General features: G+C 40.2%; 1 protein-coding gene across 1 annotated transcript in view; it reads left to right on the top strand.

Annotated features, from left to right (window-relative positions):
* The window catches only part of wdfy3 (WD repeat and FYVE domain containing 3), a 93,714-nt gene that overhangs the window by 24,828 nt on the left and 52,580 nt on the right, over positions 1-16,306 (top strand). Inside the window, exons 4-13 of the mRNA XM_088008630.1 lie at positions 556-665; positions 3,529-3,750; positions 4,846-5,038; positions 5,830-6,016; positions 6,162-6,328; positions 7,970-8,449; positions 10,154-10,264; positions 12,272-12,465; positions 15,235-15,506; positions 15,811-16,008. Of these exons, the coding sequence (XP_087864756.1) occupies positions 556-665; positions 3,529-3,750; positions 4,846-5,038; positions 5,830-6,016; positions 6,162-6,328; positions 7,970-8,449; positions 10,154-10,264; positions 12,272-12,465; positions 15,235-15,506; positions 15,811-16,008 (2,134 nt within the window). The remainder of the gene's footprint in view (positions 1-555; positions 666-3,528; positions 3,751-4,845; positions 5,039-5,829; positions 6,017-6,161; positions 6,329-7,969; positions 8,450-10,153; positions 10,265-12,271; positions 12,466-15,234; positions 15,507-15,810; positions 16,009-16,306) is intronic.

Raw genomic sequence — 16,306 nt, forward strand, 5'->3', positions numbered from 1 at the left:
TTTAGTTTTTTTCACATTTTAGTTAAACTTTTAATTCATAAAGGTCAAAGTATTGTGATTACTAATAAATCGATTGGGTGAAGAATACTGAACAGGAGAAAACCAACCCCAACAGGAGGTTGGTTTCAGGAAGCGGTGATCCAAACTGGTGTTTTCCTGCAAAGTTAGTTACAGATTCTTTGCAGGCCTTTTCTCTGCAAGCAGGGAACATTTATAATTTCTCCAGCTGGTCTTTGTAGCCTGAGTCACGAGTTGAGTCGTGATGTCACATGAGTCAGCAGCTCTCGTCTTCATCTGATGTTTTTTTCTGGCCTAAACAGTGAGGAGCTTAAGTTTGGCTCCTGGATTTTAGCCTGAATGTCTGAAGAGAGTTCACTGGCGACAGTTTTGGTTTGACAAACCAAGGAGCCTCATGTGGGCTCTTTCCCACGTCACGGCCTCCATGATGATTTATCCACTTGGTGTCTGCTCATTGTTCCGGCGGCCATCTGCCTGCAACAGCGTGCCGTCACCATCCATCTGTTTGACCGCACGGCCGTGTGCTTCCTCCTGCAGAAGCTGCCAGTCGAGCCATAGTCCAGTTCCTGGAGGTGAACCAGAGCGAGGAAGCGAGTCGAGGCTGGATGCTGCTGACCACCATCAACCTGCTGGCCTCCTCTGGACAGGTCAGTAAAGACACCGCTGAGTCAAATCCATCAGAACATCTGCAGACTGTCCTCTTATTGCAGGAAGGTTCAATGTGCCACTGCCCACCAAAGTATTGATACGGTTTTGAAATTTTCATGCATTGAACTGCAAATTTTCCATGTTTTTTTTTATCAGGATCTTAGTTTAGTCTAAACCATTACTGTTTTTGGTCAGTTATGGTACCAAAACTAATTGCTTATGTTAAACACCAGAATAATGACAGAGAATATTTTTGACATTTTTTAATATTTTCTTATAAGACTGAGATGATTATTTCTGTTAATTGTTATTAATCGAATATTGAAATATTAAATTTAGCACTTCATGTTATGCAAAGATGGTTAACTGTTTTGATAAGCTATCAATCAAATTCAGTCAATCAAGTTTATTTAATTGAGCCTTGAATTCATAAAATTACTAAATTATGAAGAAAACACCATACAGTCAACAACTGAACAGACATTATATTTTGATGAGTGCATCACCAAAGTCATCCACATCAAATATGTATTTCATTTATTATGGTTCATGGTCCATAAAGCAAAATGAGTTGCTTTTGAACTCGTGTTTCAGTTGCTTTGCATTTTTCTGGAAATTTGTTCTACGCTTTTTAAAGGGGAAGTATCATGTAAAATCAAAGTTTTTGAGCTTTACGTCATGTTATGATATTATCCTCCCCCTCTCGCGTTGGCTCCTTCAGACTAGCCAGCAGCAATTAGCAAACACCTTATCAGTGAACCGTTGGTAAAAATGTTTTTAAAGGGTTAATAGAGGAGCCCTGTTGTGATGACTTCCTGGAAGCGGAGGAGTTTTTAAAGAGTCAGAGGCCCAAGTTAACGGCATTAAATTACAAAGTCAAATTTATTTTAAGTCATATTTGGTAGTAGTTCCATAATAACCGACGGTAAAATAGTGACTTAAATGTCGTTTAAAATGCCACCATGTGCCTGGAAAACGAATCGTTAACTTGCATCCTTAGTATTTCAGGTGGAGACAGTCTTTGTCTTTCTTTGTGTCTCTGACAGACACCAAGCCTCTCCCAGCCTCTGTAAACCTGAAGTCATCTTGCTTCCTTTTACAAGCCCCTGCTGTATTTTTCGCTTTGCCTGTTTTAATAGGATGCCGTTCAGACAGAGCTCAGCCTCTTTGTGTCTGTTCCTCTTGACATGGCGCGACGCTTCCGCCATATTTCCTCCACAGCCTCCTTGTGTCACTTTTACTCACACTTTGAATAACGTCTGCGAGGCGTTTACCGTGACTTTTCGGGATGCAGCAGCCGTCGATCTTTCTGTTTCAGCCTGTAAACACTCACACATATTTCACCTGTTAAAGGTGAGGATCCATTCCTCCATTATCCTGACTCTCCTTCACCAATTGTTGCTTTATTCCTCCATTTTTCTTCTCCCTCCCGCTCTCCTTCATCGATCAGAAACGGCGCGTTTCAGAGCGGTGGAGTAAATACTGCGGTCATTTCTCTCCGCCTTTATTTGTCTCTGTATGTGTGATAATTATCATAAATTAGAAAGTGTGTGATTTAGTCACTGTGAGCTTTATTTTCAGTAGGTGTGTGGGAGGCTGTTTCATTATCTGAGTCATTCGCCGGAGTGAGCACAGCTCTCTGGTTCGCCATCATAACACCAACTGTAAAGTGCACACATTGAAACACACACTTCAGGCCATCATGGCCGCTCTCGCTTTTGTTTTCTTCACAGCAACTCGGCCAAGAATCCACAACCAAATAACAATTTATCAGCGTGACGCTAAAAATAAAAATGTTTTAGTCTTTATTTTTAGCAGCCTCCTGCTTTAGTGTGGAAACTCATTACTGGTCAGTTTTAAATAATTTTATTCTCATAATTTGCTGTGATAAACTTTTATTTTGTTCCAATAAACAGCATCAAACAGCACGATCCTGCATAGCAGGAAGTAATTGAATTGAAATAATTTTTTTAGAAAGTGCCTTGAGACAACATTTTTTGTGAGAATAAATAGAATAAATAAACTATATAAATAAACTGAATTAAATTTGATTATATGTTTATTTTTGTAAGTACTAAGTTATTTTGTGTATGTAGTGAAAAAATTAAAAGCTAATGTTGAAGTTTAAAGTAGGACTGATATGATTAATCAGATTAATCGTGATGAATCGATTACTGAAATAATTGTCAATTAATTGATTAATTGTTAACTGGTGTATATAAAGGCCATTTGATGAAATTAACATTATATTCAGAGCAATAATTAAGCCAAAATTGTACAAAAAATATAAAAGAAAACATCTTAGTCTGTAAATATGTTTTAGCCAAAACTCCTCAAGTGACCTAGGATTACCTTCACCAGCTAATGGAGTTGTATTTTAGGCAATAAAATGTTTATTTTCTTATTTAAAAAATATTTAATTATTTACTTAATGTATATTTAATATTGTATAAAAAGGCATTTTTACTGCCAGATTAATTGTCAGAATTGATTTCCAAAACAATAGTGAGCTCTCTAGTTTAAAGGAAATGACATGTAAAATTGTTCTCTTACCATTCTGATTCAAGTAAAAGAAACTAACATAAAGGAGAACATTTCAGAAATTTTATCTTTATATTTCAGAACTATTGACTTGTAAAATGTAACAAATTGTTTTTTTAAAATGTAACGTGCTTTTGTTTTGACATTTTTGACAAAGTGTTGGAATGAGAACAGTTTTATTTTTCTGAAATTACCTAAATGGGAAATCTTAACACAAACACAGTTCTGGCTCCACATTAACCACTCAGCTCTGATTTAGGAGCCGCTTTCCTTTTTTAATTAACATTCACTTCATCTCTGTCCTTCGTCTGCCCCCAACAGAAAACAGTGGACTGCATGACAACCATGTCCGTACCCTCCACCCTGGTGAAATGCCTCTACCTGTTCTTTGACCTGCCCCATATGGCCGAAGCCCCAGCGGGCCCCACCCCGCAGCCGCCACAACCCCCACCCAACCAGGAGAAGACTCCGAGCCAGGCCCACACTCAGCCGGAGCTGCCGCTGGCCGACCGCCGAGCGCTGCTCCAGAAAGTCTTTGTCCAGGTGGAAAAAAGAAATGGTTCTTTCAGCTTTACACCAGCCACATGTAGTCCGCTTGAGTCCAGCTCCAGTCTGCTTATCTTGAAAGTCCGGTTTGTTTGGGGAGATGTGAATGCGCTATCAAACTGATGCAGACCAAACCTACACCGACAAACCTCTGTCTCAGTTTGATTGAAGTGAATTCTGGTGCAGATCAAATGTAAACGCCAAACTGACTACTACAGCGTAGGGCATTCTGGGTAAACAGAACCAAAATAACACACAAGGCTAGCGCTAACAGGATAAATAGCTCATGAACCAAAGACAAAAGAGAAATCCTGCCACTGCTGAAATCTGAAACCAGTCCAGTCTTATTTACATTTCAAGAAGAATGAAGTTGTGCTCAGGGTTTTCTTCAGCCAGTTTTCTGTCGTTTCCTTCACTGGTTCTTGGTGCAGCGCCCCCATAAGTTAGTTTATAGTCTGGTAGACTCGGTTCAATTGGGGACCAAAATGGCAACATTTGTTATATTTTCAGCTACTGCAGTTCTCTTTCACACTGCACTGCTTAAAATGAACAAAACCCTTTAAAAACCTGGACGTGCTGCACCAAGGAGCATTGAAAGAAACAACACAAAACCCCTGAAGAAGACACTGACCAACCACAACTCCCTTCTTGAAATGTAAACAAGCAGGACTTCTCTACACAAGCCATTTTCACGCTAGCAATAGACTCTTGTTTGTTTTGGTTGTATTTACCCAGATTGCCCTGCGCTGTCGTCCACTTCCTGCTTTTGGAGCAGTCTCTGGTCTGCTTGGTGTTCACAAATGCTTTCAAAGTGCACCAAAGTTCACTTCAACCAAACTGAGACCAAGGATTGTATGAAGACCAAAGTTCGCTTTTTTGTTCCACATCAAAGTTTGATTAGTATTCACACATCCCCAAACAAACCGGATTAAACAATGGGTGTGAACGCATCCTAAACATGGTGAATTATTTTGATTGTAGAAAAATAATGTGAGGTATATGAAGACTGGTGTAGACTTTTAACCCAATCATTCATGCCAGCTGCATGATGAAAGACGCTCATTTTCGTTTTGCTCCATTTTATTTCCACAGATCCTGGTGAAGCTGTGCACCTTTGTGTCTCCGGCGGAGGAGCTGGCCCAGAAGGACGACCTGCAGCTGCTGTTCAGTGCCATCACCTCTTGGTGCCCTCCTCACAACCTGCCCTGGAGGAGGAGCGCAGGCGAGGTGCTCACCACCATCTCCCGACACGGACTCAGCGTCAACGTGGTCAAATACATCCACGGTACGACATTCATGTTTGATCCAATGGAGCGTGTGTGTTGTAGGAAGATTATCAGTTTACACAGTGTCAGCACTGTTACAGTAAAACTTTATAAGATGTTGTCAAAACAAAGTCCTTTGCAAAAAAAGTGCACAAAAATGTATTAACCAGATAAATCAGCATCAATTTAATCGAACAACGTGAATAGAATACACAGAAAAATATGTTAAAGCCCAAAATATCTATTATAAATCTGAAAAGAATTAAAGGAGACCTATTAAGCAAAATTGACATTTTTTCGTTGTGCATGAGGCTCCACTTCTTCTTTTCAAAGATGTACGGTTGTATAATTGCTCATCTGTTTGCAGCATTTTCATGTTTGAGTGTAAATGTTGAGTTTTGGGATTTAAAGTGACAGGAGACTCTGAAACATCTCGCTCTAATGGGTAACCTTTAGTGATTAAAGTTGAGCTAGAAGTCAGACTGAATAGTTTGGTTTAGTTTAATAAAGTTTTTCTCTGCTCCAAAAGTGACAGTCATAATTAAAACAGCCAGTTTTAGCGACCTCAGGGGACGAAAGGCCTGCAGGATAAAAGTGAATCCCTTGAAAAGGTCGACAGGGCTGAACTTTCCACATTCTGACGTTTCCAGCTTTTTTTTTCCCTTCATGAAAAGTTTAACCTTTTCCCACACGAAGGCCGGTGGGAACCAGCAGAGAGTTCCTGTCCAGCCTGTAAAGCCACGATGAAAGCGACCAGGACATGGTTTTAATAACTTCCATGTTTTCTCCTCCTTCTCTTTTCTCTTTCCAGAGAAAGAATGTCTGTCCACATGTGTCCAGAACATGCAGCAGTCGGACGACCTCTCCCCGCTGGAGATCGTGGAGATGTTCGCCGGCCTCTCCTGCTTCCTCAAAGACTCCAGCGACGTTTCGCAGACGCTGCTGGACGACTTCAGGATGTGCCAGGGTTACGCATTCCTCTGCGACCTCATGCTCAGGTACAACCGAGAGCGCCATGTTTTCTTATCTTTTCTTTTTTTTTATTTGAGATGTATTATCTAATGATTTTGATCATGTGTCTATCACCATATATATATAACTGATCTATTGTTTGCTCTAATCCAAACTATTTCCTGTTTCCAGACTGGAACAGGCTAAGGAGGATGAGTCTAAAGACGCGCTGAAGGATTTGGTCAACCTGGTCACCTGTCTGTGCACGTACGGGGTGACGGAGCTGAAACCCGCCGGCCTCACCACCGGCGCCCCCTTCCTGCTGCCAGGGTTCGTTCTCCCACAACCATCTGGGAAAGGTACGGTGCTGGAACCAGAAAAGCTTTCAAAATATTCTTAATATTCTGCCCTTTTCAATAGACAAATTTTGGTTTTTGGTTATAACGTCAATAATGAACAACTTTGTAATTACCGCCTAGAAATTGGGCCTCTGTCTCTTTAAAAACTCCACCTTCAGGAAGTCATCACAACATGGCTCCTCTATTAACTGTTTAACAGGGTTTTTACCAGCCTTTCACTGAGAAACAGCTCTTAAAATGAGTTCAGCGCTTCCATTAGGTGTTTGCTGATTGCTGCTGGCTAGTCTGAAGGAGCTGGATGGGGAAGCTGCAGGGGAGAGCTGCTCTGCATGCAGAAGCTTGATATCATGGAAACTGCTCCATTCGTCTAAATGGAGAGATGTTCTTGCAGACGGGTGTTAGACTTGCCAACTGTTTAGTTAGCTTAAAGCTCCAAACTTGAAAAAGTCTTTTTGTTTTTCCCTCCTGCTCTTATCTCGCAGCCTGATCTTAATCTGGGAAATGACTTTGATGCTTGGCTGATCCCAGGAAGCTGAACCTGTTTGACAGACGCTGTGCTGCTCGTCACGCTGCTGGAGACGGCCCCTCCAAACATCCTGAATACAAATGAGAACCTCTGAACTGCTTCCCCTTGACCTTTAGTTGCTGAGCGTTTTTGGTCCGTTTCACAGAAAAGGCTTCAGGTTCTGCAGAGCTTTTAAATGAGGGATAAAACTCTCATTCCCAACAGTTGATCAGTTTTATATGTTTGCATTAACAAACCCCAGAGTGGAGCCTGTACACCGTGAAATCACACACACCAGATCTCCCCCCAGTCTCCCTGCTGGAGGACAAAAAGCTGCTCGCTGACCATGACTAGCATTGGTTCTAGCTGTTAAATTATCAATAACCCGCTAAATTTAAATTTCTATGTGTGATATATAAAAGAAAAGAGACGCAATGCTTTGTTACTCATTACTATGACAACTAGATAAGTTCATGAAAAAGTTTTACTTAAGAAAAATATAACAAGGCAGAGGGATGCAGCTCAGTCATGCTAGCTTGACTTTGACAAAAGTAACATGTAGATGTGCTGTGGAATTCGGTCTGTTTCCACCACTGTGGTAGATTAGCTTCTTTCTTTTTTTGATGATCCTTTTTCATTCTTTGTTTTCTTCTTTTTTTTCTTATTGTTTTTGTTTTGTTCTTTCTTTGTTGCTTTCCTCCCTTAGTTCCTGTTTTTTTTCTTTCTTTAAGTTTTGTTGCTTTTCTTTGCTTAATCATTCTTTTTTGTTTCTGTTTTGTTCATTCTTTGTTTTTAATCTTTGTTTTTTTCTTTTGTTTTAATTAGTTTGTTTTTTGTTGATTGGTTTGTTCTGTCTTTATTCTTTCTTTCTTGGTTCCTTTCTTCCTTTCCTTATTTTTTCTTTCACACTCTCTCTGCCTCTTTCTCTCACTCTCTTGTTCTTCTGAACCTTCATGTCTTTCTGTGTAACATCATGGAGAGTGTCCATCATCACTCGTGTGTTTCTCTTAGTGAGGCGTGTCCTTTACTTCAGCGTTTGCTCGTTGTTGCTCCCAGTTAATATTTTATCCCAAACAGATACATTTTTTTCCTCAGCTCTTATCTCTGTTTATATGTTGTTCTTGTGTCTCCTTCAGGTCACACAGTTCGGAACATCCAGGCCTTTTCGGTCCTGCAGAACGCCTTCCTGAGGGCCAAAACCAGCCGCCTGGCCTGCATGCTGCTGGACGCCATCGGGAACATCTACGCCGCCGAGCCGGCCAACTACTTCATCCTGGAGTCGCAGCACACGCTGTCGCAGTTCGCCGAGCGCGTGGCCAAGCTGCCTGAGGCCCAGACCAAGTACTTTGAGCTGCTGGAGTTTGTGGTGTTCAGCCTGAACTACGTGCCGTGTAAGGAGCTGTTCAGCGTGTGCGTGCTGCTGAAGTCCAGCACGTCGCTCTCCTGCAGCATCACCGCCGTCAGAACCCTGCTGAAGCTGGCCAGGCACGACCCCGTGTTCAGCGACGTGCTGCGGGAGGTCGGCCTGCTGGAAGTCATGGTCAACCTGCTGCACAAGTACGCCGCCTTGCTCAAAGACCCGGCGTCGCAACAGCAGCCGCAAAACAACGACCAAGGTGAGAAAAATTCACCCGCAAAGATTACACTGCAAAAACACAAAACTTCAACAAGGAATTTTGGTCTAGTTCTGGTGGAAATATCTGACTGCACTTAAAATAAAACAAAATTAACTAGTAAGTAACGTTTTAGTCAACATCTCCTTAATACTGATGAAAAACTGCTAGTTACATTGGCAGATTATTTTATGGGAAAAAGTGTAAATATTTTGCCAGTGGAACTAGCATTTTTTCATTAATATTAAGAAATTATTGTCTGAAAAGTTACTTATAAGTTAGTTTTGTTTTTATTTCAAGTGTATTTGCAGTAGAAACTAGAGCAAAAATTAGAGATGTGCCGATCAGGTTTTTTCCTGCCGATACCGATACCGATCACCCATGAGGGCCGATCACCGATACCGATCACATAATTATTATTATTTTTTTTTTTTATCATAAACACTACCAGTTACATTATGTGGAAAAAGGAACCATGAATTCACCTTAATTTAGACAAAAACTTGTTTTTAATAACTTTTTCCAAGAAGAAAACTAAACAAAACAGGCATTGTGCAAATTGTACTGCTATTGATAAAACTATCTTTAACAGACTGATAACATATGAAGGCTCTGAAGAGGCTAAATAATACAAAGAGCCAAAATAAAACCTCTCAACATTGCCAAAAAGTTCAAGTATAAAACTTAACATTCAAAGGCAAAAACAGGTTCCATTACAATAAACAATCCAGATTTACTGAATGAAAACTTCCTGATAGCATGGCGGCTAGCTGATTACTGCTAGCTCTGATTGGCTGTTTCTGACTGAGCGGAGTAATTATGCAGAACAGGGAGGAGATCGATTATTTTTTCAGAGATTATCTGTCTCATGTGAGGACAGCGAAAGTTTTAATACGTATGTAAAATGTATTTTTTTAAGTTAGATGCTGCAGCTTTAAACAGAGGTTCGGTGTGAGAGTCACTACCAGGTGGAGCAGAAGCGAAGCTCCGTCTGTCAGATATTACTACCTGTAGCGTAGCAGCGGTTCAACAGCGAGAGCAGAACCAGCGTCTTACATCGCAGCTGGAAGACTTAAATCATTTTCCAAGTTATTTGTTTAGCTTTCTGACCGTCATGCTAATCCGGGTGAGTGTTTGTAGCTGTGCGCTGCTTTACCTGCTATCTGATCCTCCGTATGTCTTTTTTACTGCAGTGAGCCTCAATGTAGCCAAACTCCATCAAGTATGGCACTGTTTTTATGTCGTACTAGCTTCGTTGTGTCGATGCATTTTGACGTGCTTTAATTTTCCGCCGCAACACGCAAACTTCCCCATTCACTCAGTGCGTTATAGTTACACATCGCTTAGGATTTGTTGCTGCGCGTTTGCGCAGTGAAGGAAAGAGGAGACCAGCTGCACAGGCAGGCTGCGAAATGAGATAATCGGTATCGGCAACAAGAGCCAATGATCGCCGATCACCGATCATGCACTTTTTCACGGAAATCGGCCCGATTGTGATCGGTGACCGATCGATCGGCACACCTCTAGCAAAAATACTTGTTTGCGGTACAGCTGCCTCCCGTAACAAAGAGTGAATTTTAACAGTGACATATAACAGTAACAATGAATTATTGATGTTAACATGAATACTTACCTTTCCAGGTGATGCCCTGACTGTGTAGCCAATTTAATGGTCTTTATCGTCTTGTTCTGTCTTTCTGCGCTCAGCTGACTGTAAGAACAACCCGATAGCGGAGGAGCAGAAGCAGCTAGCCTGGCTGGTGATGGAGACTCTAACGGTGCTGCTGCAGGGCTCCAACAGCACCAACACCAACGCAGGTAAACACCCCGCAGGCTGCAGGGTGATTTCACAGACCGGGGGTGAAATCTCACTAACATTCAGACACACAGCTGCAGGTTGGAGGGTTTAAATCAGGCCAGCAGGACGTCTGACCCAAAGCAGGTTGGCCACCGGTTCAGGGAAAAGTTCACACAATCAGAGTCGGATCAGGAGAACCAGGTTTCCTCTGGAGCTGGTCAGCGTCCGTCTGTCCATCCATCCATTCATCCAGTCCTCTATTAGCATGTCCATCCTTCCGTCAGTCCTTCCTTTCTCTAGTTAGTTTTCCTTTTTCTCTCTTTTGTTCTTTTCTTTCTTTCTGTCTCATTTGTTTGTTTTTCTTTCTCTGTTCATTTGTTCGTTTCTTTTTGTTCATTCGTTTATCTCTCTAATTGTTCATTTGTTTATTTCTTTCTCTGTTCATTTTTGTTGCTTTCTCCCTTTTTCTTTCTCTCTCTCGCTTCATTCTTTCTTCATTGTTTACTTTCTTCCTTTCTGTTAATTTGTTTGGTCGTTTGTTTATTTTTTCCATTCTTTCTTTCCTTCTCTCTCTCTATTAACATGAGTAATTAGCAGGAACTCTGCTCTCTCATTATAATTGCATTCTGGGTTATCATGGTTTGTTTGTCTTTGCGTCTTTGGCTCAGACTGATAAACTCACTAACTGTTGTGTTTAATTAACCCTGCAAATAATCTCCCATTTGTTTATTCCCCCTCATCCACCACAGAGCAGTTCTGTTCAGCTTGTCGTTAATTTCTATCAGACCACGAATGTCTCAGCTTTGACCTCCCAACAAACCCTGATGACTGAGATCAGAGAATATTTTCTCCAATCTGTTAAATCTGAAGAGCTGGTTTCACTCACACCTCCTGTTTGCGTATCAGAGTGTGTGTGTGTGTGTGTGTGTGTGTGTGTGTGTGTGTGTGTGTGTGTGTGTGTGTGTGAGTGACTCAGTCTGCTGGAGCAACTGGGTGAGTCACCAGAATAACCATCCTGCAGCTCTGCTCTCTGTGACCTGGATGGTGGCTGTTTGTCGTCGTTAGAGGAAGTCATGATGTGGGAGACATCAGGAGCTCTTCACTCTGATTACATTTGCATTACGCACCTGGAGCGTTTAGCTGCCACTGTAATGTGACGGAGAATTGAAACAAGTGTTTGACATTTGGATGGACGAAAGAAAAATCAAGGAGCTCGCTGTAGGACAGTTAGAAACAGAAGAGGTGTTGATGTTTGGGTTAAAAAATCATAATAATCTGACTTATGCTCATTGAATTTGAGGCGGCGTTAACCTCTTTATTTAATATAAATAAATGAATTAAACCATATAATGCAACATTTTGAGTATGTATATATTAAATATAATTTTACATTATTTAAAATTAAACTCAAAAATTTATTGAAAATTTGCAATAGATATAGATAAAAACTAAATTTATTTTAATAAAAATCACTGAAGTAAAGCATTGTTAGCATATTAGAAGTGATACCGTTTTTTGTTTTTTTTTAGCTAACTTGACATATTCTTCTACAAATTTAGTTTGAACATAAACTAATTCAGAACCAGCAGCGTTGAGGCACCTTTGCTGCTTTTTAAAGCTGTTTACATTTCAGTTTAAACAAATTCAAATTGAGCTAAAAATATTAGCCACGCTCTAGTTAAGCTGATATCGAGCAGAGGTCTGGACAATATTAATAACAATATATATATCGCAATAAACACGTAATCAATATCAATACACAGTAAGTCTGATAGAATATTCAATATATAGGATATTCACTGAACTCCGATCCAAAACTGCAGAGCATTCTGGGAAATGTAGGCAAAGGAAAATCTTTAGCTAATTATCGATATTGACTGATATGGATCACCAATATTATAATAAGAGAGCCTCAAAAGATCATGTGATGACATCACAGCTGCTAAAACTGTAGAAAGCAGGTGGATTGAACATTTTATTTGCAAGGACAGATTTTTAAAATTCTTTTTCCCACCTCTCGTTCTCAGCTCTGTTCAGAGAGTTCGGCGGCGCTCGCTGCGTCCACAACATTGTGAAGTACCGCCAGTGCCGGGAACACGCCCTGCTCATCATCCAGCAGCTCGTGTTGTCGCCCAGCGGCGACGACGACATGGGAACGCTGCTGGGCCTCATGCACTCGGCGCCGTCCAGCGAGCTGCAGCTGAAGACCGACATACTGCGGGTAACAAACACAAACGGAGTTCAGTAGTAACTAGTTACATTTACTCAATTACATTTGCTTCAGTAACCTTTTTGAAAAAATGTATTTTTACGACATTGTACTTTTTACTTCTTACCTGAGTCATTTTATTATGAAGTATTTTTACTCTTACTTGAGTAAAATATGTTTTAAACAAAAAAATCACCAGACACAGACACACACCTGCAGTTTCTCCTAAAGTTTTATAATTTTTTTTTTTTTATTGAAAGAAAGAAATTGATTTGGAAACATTTTCCTTTGCCTGATTTTGTTGTTTTTTGTTACTTATGTAAATTATTGTCATTTTGTTTCCTTAAAGTACAAATATTTATACTGAACTTTATATTTAGCTCCATCTAATGATGTAATTTTTAAATATTAAATGATTGCTAATTGAATCAGTTACTCAGTACTTTAGTACACTTTTTACCAAATAAGTAATTGAAGTAGAGCTACTTTCACTTGAGCATAATTTTTGGGTACTTAACTTGCCTCTGTCTGTCACAAAGGCCTGATCTCAGTTAGTTAGTAATTCTTAAATTGGTATTTGTAAACAATACAACCTACAAATCTGACTCAATTACACCAATTCTGTTGTGAGAAATGGGCCAAAATTTAGACAAACTTTTGTGAGAATATAAAGGAATATCAAAAATCTTTGACCCAAGTCATACACTGCAAAAACACAAAATCTTACAAAAATAATTTTGGTTTAGTTTCTAGTTAAGACAAAACTAACTTTCATTGGCAGATTATTTGACTTTAAACATGAGAAAAATGTTTTTTCATAAGTGAAATAATCTACCAATGGAAATAGAACTTTTTCATCAGTATTAAACTTTTATATCTTGCTGGAAAGTTTTTTAGAAGTTCATTTTTCTTATTTCCAGTTTACTAAGATATTTGCACTAGAAACTAAACCAAAATTACTTCTAGAGCAGCGTCTGCTTTCAACTGTTTGTCTTCATTCCAGTTTTGATTTTTAGGCTGTTTCTATAATTTAATTATTATACCGCCAGGAGGAATCGAGCAGAAACAAAGTCTGCACCTCCAAAAGCTTGTCAGTAAATCCTGGTAAGAACGTCCAGACACGAAAGGGAGTGATTTTAAAAATCAATATGCATTTGTAGCGCTGCACACAGTAATTGCTTTAAAGCAGGATCTCTGAGAGTTGGGCGCACATAAAAGCTGGAACCGTACACACACTTTCACACACTGGCAGGATGAGAGGCCGGCTCATTTTCTCAGGCATAATTGCATTTTTAAACTCCTTCCCCCTGCAGATGAAGTAAATCCCATGCCTTCCGAGGGCTTCGCCTGGATTAACTTGTCAGCATTTTACTTCAATTTCACTAATCATGGATTTTAATTATCACCATAAAAAGAAACTGCACGGAGCTTTAAATATGCCTTTATTTGTGCACCGTAACAGAGAATTTGTATAAATCTTCGGCTCAGCCCTGTGAAAGCCCTCATTTCATGTTTTACAGGTGAGAAGAATCTATCAGGGGTTTGTTGCATTAATCTTCCACATTGCGTGTGAAATTAATGCCCCACACTCAGACTTTTAGTGCACAGCTGCAGCCTGGTGGTGATTTCCCAGTGTGAAGTTAGAGGAAGACGTCTCCAACATCCTGTGATTGGTTTAATAAAACTTTGTGCTGACACTAGCAGGACTTTGTTAATGCAGCAGGAAACAGCTGGCTGGTTTTACTTCTTCTTTGTTACTGGCGTATGCTGTTCTTCTGCTCTGTAGCTTCAGTCAGACATTCAATTCATGGTTGCCATAGGCGACAGTAAACAGAACGAGTTTCACGTTTGACTTTTTGCACGATTTCTGACTGTATGAACGCTTCGACTGAAACGACTAAACGGTGAAATCATGACTAATCAGTTAATAAAATAATCGTCAAATAATTTAATGATAGATTAATAATTGGAGTGGTTCTGGAGTTGACATACTCAAAAAACCATATTCAGAACAGTAATTATGTCAGTAATTATGTCAATAATGTACAAAAATGCAGACATTTTGCATTTAAGATGAAAACCAAAAGCGTCAAGTGGCATAGAAGCATTCATTTTACTATGTAATGCATTTTAGGCAATAAACTCTTTAGCTTTTTAATTAAAAAAGCAATTTAATTGTTTGCATCTTTTAATGTATTTCTATTATTTTATAAAAAAAAAAGGCACAGATAGTTAAATGAAAAATCAGTAGAATTTGCCATTTTTAAAATCCAATTAAGAAAATTCAGTTCAGTCCAAATTGATCCTAGTTACTAAATAATGCAGTGAAGTTAAAAAGTTTTCTACCTAAGGAAACCCAGCAGATTGCATCCAGTTAATGATGTGCAGCGTCCACTCCTCCCGGACAGTCGGCGTTTGCTTGAGTCGTTGTTAACTTTGCAGCCATCCTTCATACTGAGCATGCATGTGGCGACAGTGGAGAGGAGAAACTCTCCTTTAACAGCAGAACCAGAATGCAGCTCAGTATGAGCAGCTGTTTGCTACAACCGACTGATCCAGGAATAATTTTCTGTGTTATAGAAAATAAGAAGTTAATAACAGTAGTCACACCATTAATGGCCTCATTTTTTTTTTCATTTTACCAACAAATTAAAATCTTCTTCAGTACAACACACAGTTGCTTTCTCTTTAACTTCATTTTGAATACTTTAACATGTATTCATTTACTTTTACTTCTAATATTTTGATGGTGCCTGATGGATCTGTGTTTTCCGTCTCCAGGCGTTGTTGGCCGTGCTGCGCGAGAGTCACCGCACCCGCACGGTGTTTCGCAAGGTGGGCGGCTTCGTGTACATCACCTCCCTCCTGGTGGCCATGGAGCGCTCGCTGTGCCAGCCGCCGCGGCACGGCTGGGAGCGGGTCAACCAGAACCAGGTCTTCGAGCTCCTGCACACCGTCTTCTGCACGCTTACCGCCGCCATGCGCTACGAGCCGGCCAACTCGCACTTCTTCCGCACCGAAATCCAGTACGAGAAGTTGGCCGATGCTGTGAGGTAACAAACAAGAAACAGCTGGAATATATTTTTACTTTTACACGGCAAAAACACAAAATTTCACCAAGTGGTCCAGTTCTAGGACCATCTTCCTGGTTTTAGTCAGAACGCCAGCAGCAGCGTTCTGGATTGGCTGTTTTAAGTCAATAATTAAGGCACTATTGACTTAAAACAAGCTCATATTTCTTGCTGAAAAGTTACTTCAAGTGTTATAGGATGTTTGCACTAGACCAAAATGACCTGGTAATATTTTTGTGTTTTTACGGTGTGAATCTTTTGAGCTTTTTGGCGTTCCCTCCTCCAGGCTGCTGGGTTGTTTCTCTGACACGAGGAAGCTGGGCCCAACCGGAGTGTTCCCGTCCAACGCTCAGCCCTTCCAGAGGCTGCTGGAGGACGAGGCGTCCTCCGCAGGCTGCGCTGGAGACAGCGTCTGTCCCACGCTCAAACACTGCAGCAAGCTCTTCATTTACCTCTACAAGATGGCCACCGACTCTTTCGACAGGTGGGCGAACTGTGGAAACCCATAAACTACACAAACAACACAATACCAACACAAACATAGCTAAAGTGTCCCTTCTATCATTGGTTTCAAATAAGCAATGAATCAATTAATCGCATGAAAAAATTAAAACGACCTCAGTAATTTCTATTTGCATGATTTGTCATTTTTCTCTTTTCTCTCTTTCTACCAAAAACTGGACGATAAAACTCTTCTGTCTGGTGCTTTGCTCCTTTTTTTGAAGGACAATTTTATTTAGAGAGACATTATAATTCACTATATTTGTTATTTTTGTTGTTTT

This window comes from Poecilia mexicana, unplaced genomic scaffold (genome assembly GCF_051168715.1).
Source record: "Poecilia mexicana isolate PSO_F unplaced genomic scaffold, ASM5116871v1 scaffold_9, whole genome shotgun sequence".
NCBI classification, from domain to species: Eukaryota; Metazoa; Chordata; class Actinopteri; order Cyprinodontiformes; family Poeciliidae; genus Poecilia; species Poecilia mexicana.